General features: G+C 39.2%; 2 protein-coding genes across 4 annotated transcripts in view; both read left to right on the top strand.

Moving 5' to 3' along the window:
* The window catches only part of LOC121891933 (butyrophilin-like protein 2), a 52,470-nt gene extending 50,453 nt beyond the window's left edge, over nt 1-2,017 (top strand). Inside the window, exons 5-8 of one of the 2 annotated variants that reach the window (XM_042404637.1) lie at nt 1,030-1,338; nt 1,559-1,649; nt 1,745-1,808; nt 1,929-2,017. In XM_042404637.1, coding sequence (XP_042260571.1) covers nt 1,030-1,338; nt 1,559-1,649; nt 1,745-1,796 — 452 coding nt within the window. In that variant the 3' untranslated portion in view covers nt 1,797-1,808; nt 1,929-2,017. Of the gene's footprint in view, nt 1-1,029; nt 1,339-1,558; nt 1,650-1,744; nt 1,809-1,928 lie in introns of those variants that run through there. The other variant, XM_042404638.1, reaches the window with a different exon arrangement.
* Nucleotides 2,018-2,551: 534 nt separating this feature from the next.
* On the top strand, nt 2,552-14,308 carry LOC121892374 (OX-2 membrane glycoprotein-like). 2 transcript variants are annotated; one of them, XM_042405401.1, is made up of 8 exons: nt 2,552-2,793; nt 4,716-4,785; nt 4,951-5,064; nt 6,567-6,887; nt 7,502-7,831; nt 9,039-9,323; nt 9,914-10,015; nt 13,420-14,308. In XM_042405401.1, the coding sequence occupies exons 3-8, from the start codon at nt 4,995-4,997 to the stop codon at nt 13,422-13,424; spliced, it is 1,113 nt and encodes a 370-aa protein (XP_042261335.1). In that variant the 5' UTR covers nt 2,552-2,793; nt 4,716-4,785; nt 4,951-4,994; the 3' UTR covers nt 13,425-14,308. The 2 variants fall into 2 exon arrangements, with proteins under 2 accessions (XP_042261335.1, XP_042261334.1); XM_042405400.1 differs by having other exon boundaries at nt 4,713-4,785.
* The last annotated feature ends 3,127 nt before the right edge of the window (nt 14,309-17,435 follow it).

Raw genomic sequence — 17,435 nt, 5'->3', positions numbered from 1 at the left:
CTGAACAACTCAGTCCACTAAATCACAAATGAAAGTAGGATGTATTGCTCTCTTATCCAATTACATCTTCAAGAACAGAAAAAAACAGTCATGTACTTTACTACACTATTCCTTGTGTAAACAAATACAATCTTAACTTTTTGTTAAAGCATATTTATTACTTCCTGAGGTCAAAAAACTTGCTAGTGAATTGTGAGAGTAAACCTAAAAATAACTGTGTATTTTGTTATAACTGTGATTTTGTCAATGACTTTCATTACATTATAAATCACAATGTTAAGCTGTAAAAATATATATATATAATAACCTCAGTGTCACATCTATAACTGTGATTTCTTTTCCTCCATGCAGGTCTAACATCTGTGATACAAACACAGCAGACTGTGATGGCAGCAGTAGGAGAAGATGTCCATCTCAGCTGTCAGCTCATGCAGTCTAGAGATGTTCTTCAGGTCACATGGCAGAAACTTTCACCTGAGGGGAAGAACAAGAATCTTGCCACCTACAGCAAACGATTTGGGCAAACAGTGAATCCTGGTTTTCAGGGCAAAGTGGAGTTTAAAGATGCTGGACTGCAGAACTGCTCCATAGTTATCAGGAAGGTGATGGAGCAGGATGAAGGCTGCTATCTCTGTTTGTTTCACACGTTTCCTGATGGTTCTCTGACAGGAAGAACCTGCCTCCAACTCTATGGTGAGGACTAGGGCTAAAACTTATTCTCACTATTGATTTTTCTCCATGAAATGTCAAAAAACCCAAAGAAATTTAGTTTAATATCAGATATATTCACATTTATGAGGCTGGAAACAGTGAATTTTTGGCAATTCTGCTGAAATCAATCCATTAAACGATTAATCGGTGCAGCTGTAAGGATCTATCTGCATTATTAAAGACATTTCCATAATCATCAGTTGGATTCTGTATTTCCAGTATTAAACACATTCCTGCTGGAGAATTATCGTGTCAAAGCTGATGTCTTTGAAAGAAATGAATTCATGTGAAACAGTATTTAATGTCTTGTCTTTGCAGAGCTGCATGAACCCATTCTACAAATCAGAGAATCAAAGTCTCCTGAAGAGACAGTTGTGTCCTGCTCGGCCACAGGTCGTCCTGCTCCCACAGTAACTCTGAATGTCCCACAACAAGACCTCTACTTCTCTCACAACAGCACAGTCAGTGTCACCAACACCAACGGTACAGTCACCGTCACCACTACAGCTGTGCTGTCTGGTTTCCATCAAAATGGTGCACAAGTTGGATGTGCAGCACGACTGCTCTCAGTCCCTGAAATTCAGGTGTTTAAGACAATTCCTGCAGTGAAACTGTTTTCAGTTCTTGGTGAGAAACACTTCCAAAACCACAGATTTATAGAGTAATAATTACTTTATGATTTTTTGTTTTTGTTTATTTTTCCAGGTTTTGATCAATAAAATGAATCTCATAACAGTGATTCAGTTAATGTTCACATGGTCTCCTGTCAGTAATGGCAATTTCTTATTTGATTCTTCGTTGCGTAATCAATGTTGTTTCATATGACAAATGTTCCTCTTTTTCTCAGGTTCCACTGTGATCGTTGTGTTTGTGGTATTGGCCTGTGGTTGTGTTGCTGCAGTCATCGCTGTCCCGCTTAAACGAAAATATAACAACAGGTAAGTCTTTCAGTCGATAATTATTGTAATACTTTTGTCTGAGTTAATATTGAAATGAATGTTTGTTCAGCTTTAACTTTTCTTAAATCCTTCAGTTTGTCACACAGGGACTCAGAGATGAATGAGATGAACCAGAGCAACAATTAAAGACACTTATGAGTAACACACTTTCATACTCAGTACAAAACATGTTCTCTTTTTGGACCATTAAGTACTTGTTTTATTAAAGAAATATGATACGTGAAGTGATGCAAACATGTATTAATTTGCTTTTTTCAGGCGCATTCAGACAACAGACGTTAGAAGATTTGAAGGTTCAAAGAAGTTACATTTGACAGCAAGGAGACGAAATTTATTAGATCACCACTTGTAAATGTAACTGAATGAGGTGGAATTCTTTAAACTATTTGATATATATTTGTTTATATATTTCTTCTAAAAAACTTTCTTTGAACAGTTCTTTTTTTCATATGAATATTTGACTTTGAAAAGTATTTGAATGATTTTAAGCTCAGCAAGAACTACTCTCATTCCACTTTGACATTTGCAAAACCAAACCACCTGTTTTATTTTATTTGAATTATTAACTTGTTTTTTTCATGTGAAAATGTTGTATATAATGTATACTTATTGTGTCTTCTTTTTGTTTTTGCTCTGTTTCTGTCATTTGTGTAGATTTAATTTTGTTGCCACTGGAACATAGCTAATTTAATATCTTCAAATAGAAATTCTGTTTTTATGAATCTCCATGTCTAGAAGTAGTTTTTGGTTAAATTAAGAGTGTTATTATAAGGTTTTAGAGCTGTGACAAGAAGCTGTGATGATTTATTCTCTTATTAAAAGACAAAACTGCAACTATCAAACCCTCATACTGTGGTTAAATACCGTGAGGTAAAACGGTTGGATGCAATTGCGCAACATGGACACCAGAGGTCCCACTGACCTCAAATGTACTGGCGAAGAGTTGAGGCGTTTTGAGAGATCAGGGAGTGAAATGAGGCAGCAGGAATTCGACGCTGGTCGGTCGTAGTTTTATGTAGTAACCATGGATTATTCTGCTCCAGTTTCACATTACCTGTAACGCAGGAACACCTCACAGACTGGGAACCAAGCTTGTTTTTGGGAGACTGTCATCTGTCAGCGGGTAAGTTTAAAGTCTCTGCGACTTTTGTTTGACGTAAAATTAGTTTGGAATAACTTGAATGTTTAGTTTCCAGTTATTTCTGCCACTTTCTTACTTATTTCAAACTTTTTATGGTGACACTCCTCAGGATGCATAATCAGTGTAAATAGTAGATTAATAACTACCAGACAAGTCTATGAAGATGGCATCTTTTAAAACGAATCATGTTTTACTGAAAATAACATTTAATTAACAAGTTAATAATCTCATACACTTTTATCATTGATTTAAAGAAGAACACGTTTGATTTACTTATATAACTAACATGTTTTCCTTGTTGCACTTGTTATATAAGCTCTGCAGAACTGATGATGATCACCATGTATTTGGGGCAAATTTCTTTGAATTTCATACAAATTATGTCAGTGTCTCTCATGTCACTTTGTGGTTTCCTTAAAACATTTCCATTCATTTGATGTGATTGATTTACATCCACAAAATTGGACTGATTATGTGGCAAAACTTTTTCTTCTTCTTCTTCTTCTTTTTCTTGTGGTAAAGGTGTTCAGGTTTAAGCTTTTATTTCAGCAGACTTTGTTCAAGAAATCATGACAAAAAATCCTCTGGAACTGAACCAGATATGGAGAAAATGGTCAGTGCACATCTGGATGGAGAGCAGATTTTATGAAGAAAGTTGCCAGCCTGGCTTCATTCATATTCTACTCTAATGAATGAGTTTTCTCAACAGAAACAAACACTGGATTTTCTACAGATTATCTGCTTTTAAACTACAAATCCTCTAACAGTAGTTTTTTTGAAGTTGAAAAGTGATTTAAGTGTTGCCCAACAGGAGCAGGCTGACTGTTTGAAGCCAGATGGTTGGCGCTGTAAAAGGGCAAATCACGCCCATAAAGCTCTGAAGTCTCTACCTCATGGTTGTGGCGGGTTTCTATTTCCCAGCAAGTGCACTTCACTTCACTTACAGAAACTGATCAAAGGGCAGTTTATGTCTGACCCCTGCTGTTTACAGTCAGATGCTGGAGTGGCATCTTTCTATTGTCTCTCCCGAACAACAAGAGTGGAGTTTTGCCACAATGTGATGCTTACAGCTAACCAACCACAGGGCTCGGCTGGTGTCTCAACACTCACACACCTTAAATGCCTACGCTAAACCCTCATGACTCATGTCTTCTTATCCCGTCATGCATCATCATCTGGATGCTGTAATTTCATTCAGGTTGGATCTCTAGTATCAATTTGGAAATCTCATGTGGAAAGGTGCTGTCTAGACATGAAAGTGGCAGCTTGTTTTGCTTCCGGATGATTATGGGCTTACTGGAGGCAGGGTGCGCGTACTGTGGATTAACATGTAAAACCCCAATTAGACCCCAGGTGATGTTTCCTGAATCAGCAGCCGTTGTTGTTGATGCTTACACATCGCATCTACATGGCAACACATTTTAAAGCGAACTAACTGCTGTCTCAGATGCACAAAAGTGCCAAAGTGATGGCTGTTTAGTTATTCACATGTTTGAATTTTGTAGAACTGCAACGATTAGTTGCTTGGTTAAATTTATCTGCAAATATTTTGATAATCTGAGTCATTATTTAAAAAAGAAACTGACAAATTCTTTGGTTCCAGCTTCTAAATGTGAATATTTTCTGCTTTCTGTGACAGTAAACTGAATATCTTTGAGTTGTGGACTGTTGGTTGAGACAAAAGAAGACATTGAGGGCATCATCTTAGGCTTTGGGAGACAGTGAACACCATTTTTCACCATTTTCTGACATTTTATAGACCAAACAACTAATAGATTAATCAATAATGAAAATAATCGTTAGGTACAGCACTAGAGTTTTGCACAGTGTAATCTCTTATGAAGCTGGCACAATGCCATCATTGCTAATGTCATCCTCTGGCTTCATGTTTCTCATTACAGCAGACAGTGTGCCAGTAAGATGCAGCAACAGCCACGCTGACCAGCAAGTCAGAGTACTGGACAGCTGAAAGGAGTACGTCTGAATCCACAACTTTGATTCACACTTACTGATTGAACATCTGTTTTTTAAGTTTACTTAGCCACAAGCTGTCATAAGTGTTCAATGTTGAGGTTTAAAAGTGAGATTGAGGTTGTGGTTGAAGATGTTTAAGTTGTCTGACAGTGTTTGTGTTTGCAGCTGCAGCCTGGATGTGATACTTGGTAACCCTGCCTCTGTGTGCGATGTGTGGACTTGTTCTGCCCCTGTGTTTGCTGCTATGGATAGTAGGAACAGCTTTCTCCAGGACACAAGGTATGTTTTGCATGTAATTTTTTTTGTTTGTTTGTTTATTAAATGGACTGTAACTTCTTTTAAGAGGGTTTTAGATGCTTTTGAAGTTTCACAAGGCCTCAATGCCCCTAACATGTGTATAAAATGTTAAAGATTTAAAGTGATTTTACATTTAAAAAAAAAAAAACGTGATGAGTTTATGAAATAAAGTATTTATTAAAGATTAAACTCCAGATTTCTTACATTGTTTACTTCTCTCTAAACTTATGAGATGGTTTACAGTTTGAGGCCCAAAGAGGGAAAAATGTGAATTATTTCACAAATGGCAAAAACTAGAAAAAGTCTAAGAAAGTCTCACAACCTCCTAAATTTATCTCATGACCCTTTGGAGGCCCATCCCCTGGACTAAACTACAAAAAAGTACCAGCTACAGCAGGAAAATGCTACTGAGGCATTGATGCATCAGAATCAACAATCTAAGAATGTCATATATAATAATATATCAGTCACAAGAGCTGTTTTTCTCCAGAATGAGTACATTTACTTTTGATACTTTCAATACATACACTGTAAAGTAAAGGATCTGAGTGCTTATTCCACCACTACATTTTGACAAAGACAGTTATTTTACAGCAGGGATGGGACGCTTTTCTCTACTGAAGGCACCACTTTTAGGCTGACAACATTTCAACCTATAATCTTGACTAATGCAGCCTTCAACAGTCACATTTTAAGCTAAAGGAAGTTTAAATTTAATATATTTTCTGCACTCAGCTTCAATGAAATTGATATTAAGACAAGCACATAATTATTCACTAATATGTGATTTAACTTTGGCAATAATGTGGTAACACTTTAATTTATAAGTTCTTTAATTTTATACAAATTTCTTGGAGATTTTCTGTTTAATTTGCAGGTATTTAAAGATATCAAACAATATATTCGCATGTTAGACTGTTTTTTTAAAACACCACTAACAATTTATTGAGACTACTTTATGGATACCTTAGTTTCCTACTATTGTCCAGGACAGTTTTACAATTATTTACTAAAAGTAACTTCTGTTTAATTGTTAATTCTTTGGATATTTCTTTCAGGGGTTATGTAATTTAGTAGTATATAGGAAATGTGCTCATTAGAGTTTTTAAGAAACAACTTAATATGCTAAAATGTAGTTTGACACACAAAACTGCAAACTGCAAATGGAGCATTTTCTGTCAGTCACAGAATAGTCAAGAATCTAACCTACTTAACACTTTTTTCACTTTTTTCCTACAATTTTTATCACCACTCTTTTCCTATTTGTTACATTTACTGTTAAATACCTGCAAATTACAAAAAAACCTTTCCAGGAAATTAGTAAAAAAAAATTAAAGAACTTGTAAAATGAAGCATTACCAATACTGTAACTTTAACAGTTATGCCAATAAACCTTATTTGTATTTGAAATCTGAATTAATTAACCTAAAAAAACTTCAATGTCTATCCTGACTGGCTTGCTTGCTGTGTGTGTGTTGTCTCAGGTGAGGTCATGGCTCCTGCCAAACTGAACGCAGAGGCAGGTCTTCCCCTCCAGCTTGGCTGTAACATCACCACGCCGGCAGGCAGCACCATCCGGCAAGTGCGCTGGTTCAGGCAAAAGAAGATGCTCCTGGCGTACGAGCCACTTGTGCCAATCCGCATCAGCCGTCAAGATTCCAACGTGGTGCTGGCCTCCTCGCATGCCGACGCCAGCTACATCACCATCAAGAGGGTGCAGCATCAAGAAGAGGGCTGCTACCGTTGCATCTTCGATGTTTTCCCCGGGGGCCAGCAAGAAGGACAGACATGTGTAACCGTCACTGGTGAGTCCAGCTTTTCAGAAGCTCACCTGCAAGCCATTTCCTTTTCATTTGAGTCAGCAAGCTGTGTATTTATTCTGTATTATCATATTTTTAATTATAAGGATCTCTCAATAATATGTTCCAAGATGATAAAACAGTTTTGTGTTTGTTTTGGGATTGTTGGTTCCTAGCATATGTTCTCTTTAGTAAGCAACTTTTGTTCTTTTTTCTATAAAAACAATAAGAATTTGTAAGTGTTTATTTGTAGAAGTCATCTACTGCAGCCTGTGTGCAAGATGTCCTGATCAGGGTCACACAGAGTGTTTATTTTGCTAACTAGTCCCAGAATGCCTTGAGGCAGGAAGTAGTGGGCTCAAGTCTGAACTCCAAAACAAGCAGGGGAGAAAGCCCACCCACCTAGCTTTCCTTTGCATCCTGTTGTTACCATTAAATGTGCACACACACACTTTTATTAATCCTCCTCGTTAACCCTGCTCCTGCATGCAAGCAACATCCCTGTGAAGTGTTTGACTGTACATTTTAATGCCAGCAGAAATAATCCTCTTGACAGATACTGTTTACAATCACAGATTTGTGCAGTAATATAAATAATTGGAACATTTCCTTTGTCACAGGTAAAGTGCAGCTGGATGGAAACAAGACGGCCGTGAGCGGGAAGCCGGCCACCCTTTCCTGCTGGTACAACCTCCCTGAGAGGGTGCAGCAGGTGCTGTGGAGGAAAATAGCCGAGCAGGGCGACACCACCACCGTGGCCTCCTATAACAAACACGGCCAACAGAGCACAGATGAGGTGTTCAGGGGGCGTGTGAGTCTGAGCAAAACCCTGGCCAACACCGAGCTGACCATCCAGGAGGTCAGGACAGAGGACGAGGCGTGCTACACCTGCGAGTTCCACACGTTCCCAGACGGCATCAAGAGCGCCACCGCCTGCCTCTCTGTATATGGTGAGTGTGGTGACAGGGACGACAGCCACATTCATTCATTTTTAAAAACATAAGCATTAATGAGGCACTTTAAAGGAAAATGAAGGGATGTTATGACCTGGCCCTAGCACTCCACAGTTCATTGTACTTGAATCCTGTGTTTTCTATGAATGCAGTTGCATAAACAATGATATATGATTAATAACTGCTTCGGCCTTATATGAATCTGCAGGAAGAGTCAGCTGGAACACTTGGGGGGGAAAGTATTTCATTTTGTTTAGAAGAGTCTGGACACATTATTTAACAAACAATCTTGACACAAACTGGGGATATATTGTACTGTACACTGAGAGGAAATGTGCATCCCAGATATAGCTCAGGAAAAGGAAACACTGTCTATAAACAAACCACAGGCGGCCCCCGAGGTGAGAGTTACTGAAGTGGGTGATTAATCTACTGTCCTGACCTGCTTTGGAGCCTCGCCACAGCGATTTGTGTCCTTCGCCAACACTGACTTAATCCCCGTCCTCTTTTTTTCCCTTCAGCGCTGTGACTGTGCGGCAGAGTTGTAAACCACAATGTTAAAGCAGTGTTATCTCTCTTAGACTTTTAGAAGTTGTACGCAAACTTTCCAACTTTCTGGAAGTGTGACTAGCTGTTGATCTTCCTCTGTATATTTGTGTGTTTTTGGAGTAATAATGTTGACAGAGGGAGGGTGTCATTGAGGGGAAAGGAGTGATTAATTTGGGTGAAAGCCCGTAGGATGAGTGGCTCACTGTTTCCTAGACACAAGGCCTCTGTGTGTGTGTGTGTGTGTGTGTGTGTGCGCACATACATCCATCTTCTAGCTCTGCTAACAAGCTTTGCTTTTGTCTAAACTGACAGAAAGATCCAGACACACACACACACACACACACACACACACACACACACACACAGTGTTAGTAAAAGCTGCTTTGCCTCTGTTCTCTGTCTGGGTTTTGTTTCCAGGCCGGCCTGTCGCAGAGACTGACAGGCGATGTGCTCTGTCTCTCCGTCTCCATTATGAAGGCAGAGGAACAAATCTCTGCTTTCTGTTGTCTGTGATTGACAGGCTCAGACAAAATACAAACCGGCAAAATATCTAAAAGAAACCACAACATAAAGCTCATTGAACTTGGACTGAAAGTCACATTTAACATCTGAATAACATCTACAAGCAGCCACTAAACAATCTTTCTTTCTCCAGTTTTACCCAAACCAGAGGTTACCTATGTGAGCTCACCTTCAGGGGTCACCGAGGCCAACTGCACCGCCCAGTCCCGGCCCGCAGCAGACATCATGTGGAACATCGGCGGGGACAACCGAACGCTGGGGCCGGCCATTTCATCGGCCTACGATCAGGGCGACGGCACAACAATAGTGACGAGCACGCTGTTCTTCCAATCGGCGCTGCTCAATGACCTGTCCGTCAAGTGCATCGTGCACCACCAGGGTTTGGAGAAACCTCTCTCAGTGTCCCTCAACACAAATAGTGAGGAGTTTAAAAATCCTGTTCTAATGGGGTTTTTATCAGCATGATTGGTGTTGAGCTTACTGATCTCTAATCAAATTAGCTCACAACAACCTCGTCTTAAAGGCCGAGAGTTACAGTTATTCTTAATTTAAGCTTGAAATTCTTTCATCTGTGCCACTAATGGAGGATTAATGCTAAATTAAATCAATTCACTTTTGGATTCTGGGTCAATTCTGGATGCATTCAGCAACCATGGCAATGTGTTTTGTTCCCAACTGCGGCAACAAAATGCTTTCTGCCTGGCTTCTTCTCCATAGCAACGGCAGCCGAGACCGAGTAGCCTATTGTTGTATTTCGACCCGTCTGCCATACAAAACTGAGAGACAAAAAAGTTATTTTAGTCAGAGATAATTATAAGCTGCTTTGATGGGGTCCTAAATCCTGTAATGTTGCAGTATGTGGAAAGTATTATTCTTCTCATATGAATTATCGTACCACATCATCTAACATGTTTAGTCCAGATGTCTTACACTTACACGTTGTACTTCTGAAACATAAATAGAGCTTTGGCTTAAATTTAAGTGTGTGTGTGTGTTTGTGTGCCGCAGTGGCTCCAGCCATGGTTATCCTCCTCTCCGTGTGCGGTGTGGCAGTGGTCCTCCTCCTGTGCCTTTGTGTGTGTCTCTGCAAGTGCTTCATCTGCACTGATGGTGAGCTTCACTTATTTATTCTGCCAAGTTAAATTCACTATTGTCAAATAACTTGCAACAAGGTCATTCCTGTTCTCTTGTGGTCTTTCCGAAAGGTATTCAAGGAAGTGACGGTTGAGGGCGCAAAAGAGTAATTTAGAACGTTATCAAAAATACTGTTAGGAGAGTATCTCATTGTGGATTTTCCCTTTTATGGTTGCTAATTTGAATCTTCCAATAGGAAAAAGTAGGTGGAAAAAGTGAAGAAGAGGCACTTTGATCAGTTCTGAATAATCCTAACTGCGTCAGAGTTCAACAGAAGACATTGTTCTGGGATTGACTCACATTTTAGGCACTTCTTTACTAAATGGTTTCCATCATGGGAGAAAACTCACTCAGCTGATATGAGGAAAAATGTTTGTCTTGCTGTGCTGGCCAAGTTTTAACTGCCTTTTCACATTCATTCTGGTTCATGACCTGGAACAGAAAAAATTATTTTATGAGCAAGATAACCTCAGGAAACTGATTGACGAAACATGCTGCAAACCTCATTTTGTCTGTTAAAAGTTGCACGTGAACACACCATAAAGACTACAGCTAACGGACAGCTGACTGACCCCCACATGAGAGAAAATAACCAGTCAGCCTTCTGTAAGATGAGGAACATACTAAATATACTACAATCTAAATCAAAATTGCCCCCTTTGTTAGACAACATGGCCGGGCAAAAAATGAGCCAAAAAAAGTATATAGTCTGTTTTATCGATTTGTTCTGGAGAAATTTCAGATAAACCTATCATAGGAAATAATCTCAGAAGAAGTGAATAGGGCAGTGTGTACATGTTACGGTAAAGTGACAGTGTACAAAAGCATCATCTAACTGCGAAATATTTCTCTGAAAACACACTCAAAGCGTCAACATGTGTCATCAACACTCTCTTGACTCCTGTTGACACCTTTCCCACAATCCTCTCCACCACAGAAACAGTCCAGCGTAATGTGGCATTTGGACCTCTTCCCACTTCCCCTTTATCATAAATTTTCTGCCCACAAATGAGAGAAGCATCTTAGCACAGGCAATGACGGAGGCCTTGGCTGACGTTGCCACTTCTGCTAGCCAAACAAAAGTCGTAGCCATAAAGCAAGAAAAACGGAAGTTGGAAGTGATGTGTCATGGTCAGGACAGTCCTATGCCTCCTATTGATTTGGCAACATTTTTGTGTGTCAAGAGAAAGAATTAATCACAATAAATTGATATATTTGTCATACCTGCATGAATGTTCAGATGTTTGCAAGGTTTTAAAAACCCTTAAAAGGTGATGAAAAGTCTACAATTCCTCTAGAGCTATGCATTTCCTAAATAGACCTCATTCAGAAGGTTCCTCTCTCCTTCAACTTCTCCTTGTCTTTTTTTTCTTCTGCGATAAACAAGCAGAGGGCACATACGCCCGTTTTCCCTGATGTCTTGAGGATGCAAACCCACTGACACATTCTCTTAATTCCTCCTTTCCTTGTCACTTAAGATCCAAAATCAACAGTCACCCACACGGGTCACTCACAACAAAGCTCTCAGTCATGCTGTTGATTTAGGCGTGTTTGTGTTTTTGTCACATCCCTAACTCATGAGAACATCGGACTCGGTCTCGACACTCTCAAATACAGTGTTTGCATGAGATTGATAGCTTTGTGTTGGAGCAGGTCTGCGGCCAAATTTTGGCGTGGGATATTTTGAAGAGATTGCTGTAAAAATAGATTTTTCTCAAGGAATCAATCCCCTGTTTGCCTGAAACTCTTTGCCAAAGTTTCCTCGCTTTCCAACTCTGTGGATCCTGAGCAGAATAACAAGTGGTCGGGCTGATTGTGTGGAGTTAGCAGCCAGAAGAAAAGACCCTGTCTCTCTTTCTAATCCCTTGGACTGTGGAGGAAGAAGACAGACAGTAGGGGCCTGGGAGAGGGAGAAACAAGAAAAGAGTCCAAAGTTGAAAGCCTGCCCAGTTGATAACAACACTCGACTGTACAGACACACACATACTGTAGTTCATGTGCCAGGAACACAGGCATTTACTGTGATGGGACTCAGATTGCAGTTTAAGGGAAGAGAGCTGTGATGCACTCAGGATGCAAAGTGTCCGACATCCTCTGTTCATATTAGAGCTAATGTGATTCATTTTAGAGCTGAAATGATTAATTGATGAGCAGAAATTATTCTGCAACTATCTTGATAATTGATTATTCTCTAAAACCCTAATGCATTTTGATTGGGATCGTTGGGAATTAATCTGTCTTGGTAACACTCTAGCAAGCCAGCCATGACTTCCCACTAACTGAACAACAAAACTGGAAATCCTCTGGTGTGTAGTAGCTTTCTGAAAGGAAAACTATGTTGAGAAATATTTCAAGTGTCTGTGAAATGTTCGGCTGCAGAGAAACCCACTGAGGATGGTTTTAAAGAGTTGTCATGTCTATAGCTGAAGTCAAACCACAACCCTGTCCCAAGTAGGCTGTTGTGGTCCCTTCTGGATCAGTGGGCGTAATTCAGGCTCTGCCTGCTTCAATCTCATCTGGGAAGTTGGACCAAGGCCTGAGGTTCTTCCAGTAAAATGCTAAAATGTGATTTTTGGTGTGGCCTGAGTGGAAATGTCTTTAACAGTCTTTAAGGTGCAGTGGTGGCACAGCTACAAGGGCAGGGAGTTGAACACAGATAAGCACCGGTCTTTTTTCATGAAAGCAAATGTTTTCAGTGGCACCTTTCAATCTGTGGCACCACAGGAAGTGCAGGGGAGTGACCATATCCTATTCGGCACACAAACACGGTCAGCCTTTGAATCGTGAGGGAAGAACTGAGGGTAACACTGATTGCTCCTGGGGAAAAATAGATAAGAGGAAGCACACTGCAAAAAAAGAAGACCTCCACAGTGCTGATTGATTTTCCAGCTTAGTTACCTTGTCACTCTTGCTCCAATTAGATTTAGTCTATATGTGAGGATCACATTTTTAATGCTAAGTGAGCCGCCTCCACATAACTCACATTGCTGCCACATGTAGATTGAGGTGTGGCAGGGGCTTAATTACGGCTGTGGAATTCCTGCAGTTTTTTTTTTTTTTTTTGTGCATGTGGTGTTTTGGCTCTGAGTGGGCGTTTTTGAGGACTATACAGACGTGTATGTGCTCTCTGTGTTTATTTTTGCATTCTTGTGTGGGATATATATCAAGTAAATAAAACCTCTGCCCATGACATTATAACATTTTTGCAATAACATTGTTGGAAAACTAGGACAATGCAGACCGGTGAGGAAAGATTGGATCTGCGTGATTCATGCAAAAATGTGAAATGAAAAGTGGAAAGTTTCTGGTGGTCCCAGGACAAAGCTGACCAACTAACTGTGTGTGTGTGTGTGTCTCTATCTCTCTCACTCTCTGTCCAGACTGATTTGGAGCACAACGGCCACCACTGCTTTGATGAAGGTCCAGCAGAGCTCTGAGCCTGACCTAGCTGCTCAGCACCGTGCCCTCCAGCTCAGTGTGCAGAGGACAGGAACAGAGCTTTCACAGAGCTGAGCCAACACTGGTGGTTCTGCTTCTATGAGAAGGGAAGGGGAGGGAAGATCTTGGGGACACAAATCACTTAACAAAACTGTCAACAGAACTAAAAACACTATTTAATGCTACAGTAGAAGTTACACTTACAGTGGATATGTTGCTTTGATTGATAAAATAGTTGTGAAAGGAGTGGAGGCCTGTTGGATCAGCAAGTGGCATCATGAGGGTCCAACAGAGAACTGAGTAAATACAAAACAATTTGGCAAAAGCAGATACTGAAGGCCCAGAAAGATTATCTGATAAGTTATATTTCTTTATAAATACTGATATATGTAGCTTGAAAAGAGCTTTTTTAGTTGTGAAAGTATTTTTTGACTTTGTTGAGTAGCTTATTATTAAGCAAGTTAATTAAGCAATTAAATATATTAACCAATAGGAAAAAAAACATATACACTTATATATTAACATCTAACTGAAATTACAGTAAATTGCCTTATTTGTCTACTACAGCATACATATCTGCTATGTGCATCACTTATCCTGTGTTTTCCGTTGAGAAAAAATATGAAACCAAAAGGGAGAAATATATATTTTAAATGTATTTATTTCATGATGTGTCCGCTAGTTTTACCTTATTTTCATAACAGTAAATCAAATCTTGCAAAAAGCAATAACATGGCGTTCTATCATAGGAATAGCAGACGGTCACACTGAGCCTGATAGCATCCTGCTACACAACACATTAGCTTTCCTGCTAAAGTCTCCTTCTTATCTGACTTACAAACATGAACACATGTCTTGTCCTGCACATTAGCTGGTCAAACGAGCCACCAAACAAACTTTTGGGGGAAAAGTGCACCACTAACTTTAATTAGCAGTCTAGATAGCTAGATAGCATTAAACAGCATGTAAACATACCTGAAAATGTCACTTTGAACCTGTTAGATGCTGGTTTGGTTCTTATTCTTCAATACCACTGCTGACAACACGCTGTATATCCATGACATGTAGCTACAGCAGTGTTTACTTTGTCTCTGTTCCGTATGGTATAACACTGTTAGCCTGCTAGCTAATGTCAATCAAACAAGCCTCGGACACACCTTTCTCATATTTCCCCAAAGACCTTTTTTCTTAATCCTAATCCAAAACCATTAACAATACATTGAAAAAACATGTTGATGTTATTTTTAACTGCAAATGGGGATGATTAAATGTGATTTCATTTGGACTTTAATAGCACAGGCGTCACCATAAGGTCGTTATCTTTACAGTATATATTGTGCTTTAATGATGCATTCAGGACTGATTAAGTTCCATTTAAAAACAACAGAAATAGGCTTCAACAAATTCTCAAATAGTTTTTCTATATTCGTTTTAAGTGGCTGAAGTTAGACACATCAGCCACTATTACTTGACCACCACAGGGTCTTACATCACCTGAAAACCCTCTGTTTGTGGTTGTCAGTGACGCAAACTTTATGTAAACTGTAGTGGACAAGAGGTATGATTAAAAGGATGCCGTGCTAATTTTAAACTATACTCACAAGTTACAGGAAAGTAAAAATGATTACGAGGAATGAGGCTAAAGTGAACCAGCCCTGTATGACTCAGACTGAGAGCACGGTTTGAGGGAAGAATGGAAGGTTTGTTATTCATAGCTGCTGTGTCGTGTGGGACAGAGAAAGGTGGTTGACCTGTAACCTTCAAGGATTCACTGGTTAATACCGCCCAACTGATGCCTGTGCGGATGAGCCCTGCAGTTGTGAATCATTGTTTTTGTGTGTATGTGAGACAGACAGTGAGAGAAAGAGGGTGTTTGCGTGTGCTGTTCTGCAAGACTGTGTGTGTTGTGAATGCGAAAGAAGTATATCTGTTTTTATTTGCATTGTTGTACAGTATTCATGACTTACAGAGCCGAACTATAGGGAGCACCAGTGTTAGAGTTTAACTTTATATTTGCAAACTTGGGAAAATATATCATAGTCTCATACTATGGGTCATGTACAGTATATATTATTTTGCAGAGAATCTCATTTATCAGAAAAAAAAGAAGCATTATATTAATAATTAATCTCAACGTTTACAGTTAAGTCACTTACAGTATCTGTATATAAAGATGATTATAAGGTTTAAATTTTAATAAATGTCCATAGTGACATGATAAAACTTAGCTGAAATACTAAAGCTGCTGTCCGTCTAATCCTGTCTTGAGTATCAACAGTGATATTTTCTTCTTTTTTTAAAAAATAGTGTTCACCTTTCTTTAGTATCTGTAAAGTTTCCTGTGCTGGTGCTGAGATAAATGAAACTTAAGTGGAAACAAATAAAATCTGAGTCTCTATCTTCTTTTGTTTCACTGCTCAAGTATTTTGCAGAAACTGCGTAAAAAAAATCAAGTGTTTTCTTGCATATAATAGCTCAAAATTATAACTGAACTCTCTCAACCCTCTTTTTGACATTGTTGCGTAGTGAAGTGTGTATGAAGACTGTGGTTGGCACTGTAAGTTACACAGTAGAAAACCCATTTCCTCTGCATCCCACTCCAGTGACTGTACTATTTCATTCTCTAAACCCCTGCGAGTGGCATGTTTGCATTGTTGCTCTTTGCCTTAAATTGTCTATGACTAACCAATGCAAATATCTCAAGTTCAAAATAGCCTAAAATGAACTTGCATCCAGTTTCACAAAGTTGTTTCAGTTATTATTTGAGTGAGTCATTTGGTAAATCATGGATAAAATTAAAGGGTTTCGTTCCAAAATAACACCCCTGTCATTTGAAAAAATACGTTGAAATTGGCTGTTTGCACACCAAAGACCACAAGATGTAAACTGCCTAAAAATAAATGATTCAAGAAACAAAAATGGTGTGAGTGATTTCAGATTAATACTTAAATTCAGCCAATTGAATATAAACTATTAATAGTTGTCCCAAAAAGCTATACACTTCTCAAGAATAGAAACAATACCTGCTCTCTCTCAAGGGAAAAAAAAAAAAGAAATTGTGTTAGATTCAGAAAGAGGAAATTGGTCTGTTTCTTTGGCTTTTATCCAAATGGAATTTACCCTGTTTTGGAAATGAACTCCATCTGAATGGGACCATGGTAACATTCCATTTAAAACACCTTTCATCTATGGAAAGACATTTTTCCCTCCACAAACCTCAAAAAAGACAGGAAATGGAAAGTAGCTCCTTTGTTCCTCTGAGGCGTTGAACACACTTAAGTTGATTCTCTACGGCGATACTGATGTCATTAAAGCAAATAATTCGACTAATAACAAAAACAGAGGGGCTTATCAAAAGGAAACTGTCTGCTAAACTAGAATGGGCTTCACGATAAAGTCACAAGTGTGTTTTTGTTTTTGTCCCTCTCTGGCTGTAAATGTTTATGGACTCACACTGATAGGAAATGATCATTTTTATTTGAAATTATGTCTCATGTGCAACTTAATATTAGTGAGATAAAAAGATATAATCTGGTGATGAAAGTGCAGAGTTTGGCTTTTATACCACTAGGTGGCAACCTTTATTAATTTGCTGTGAGGTGACAGGTTTAATTGCACATGTCCCATCCAGCTTTAATTTACACTTCTGGATCCCTTCTACTTTACAGCTTAACATAAACAGGAAACTTGCATAGCCTTTAAAAGTGATGACATCTAATAACATCTGAAAACATGCTCATTTTTTGTTGTTTTTGTTGTAACACTCACTGCTCTGAGAGGCAACCAGCCTCTCCACCTGTATGCAACATTTGGTGGGCGATGCAATGTGTGAGGTGTTAAAGCAAGTGTATTTTTGTGTGAGAGTGCCTGTACCAGATTATGCAGACACTGCCGTGATGTACGTCAGCTTTCAGCACTTTCAAAACCACAGAGGTAGCACATCCCACAGGCCAACTCC

The sequence above is a fragment of the Thunnus maccoyii genome, chromosome 24 (genome assembly GCF_910596095.1).
Source record: "Thunnus maccoyii chromosome 24, fThuMac1.1, whole genome shotgun sequence".
Taxonomy (NCBI): Eukaryota; Metazoa; Chordata; class Actinopteri; order Scombriformes; family Scombridae; genus Thunnus; species Thunnus maccoyii.
This window is presented reverse-complemented; position numbering and strand designations above follow the sequence as displayed.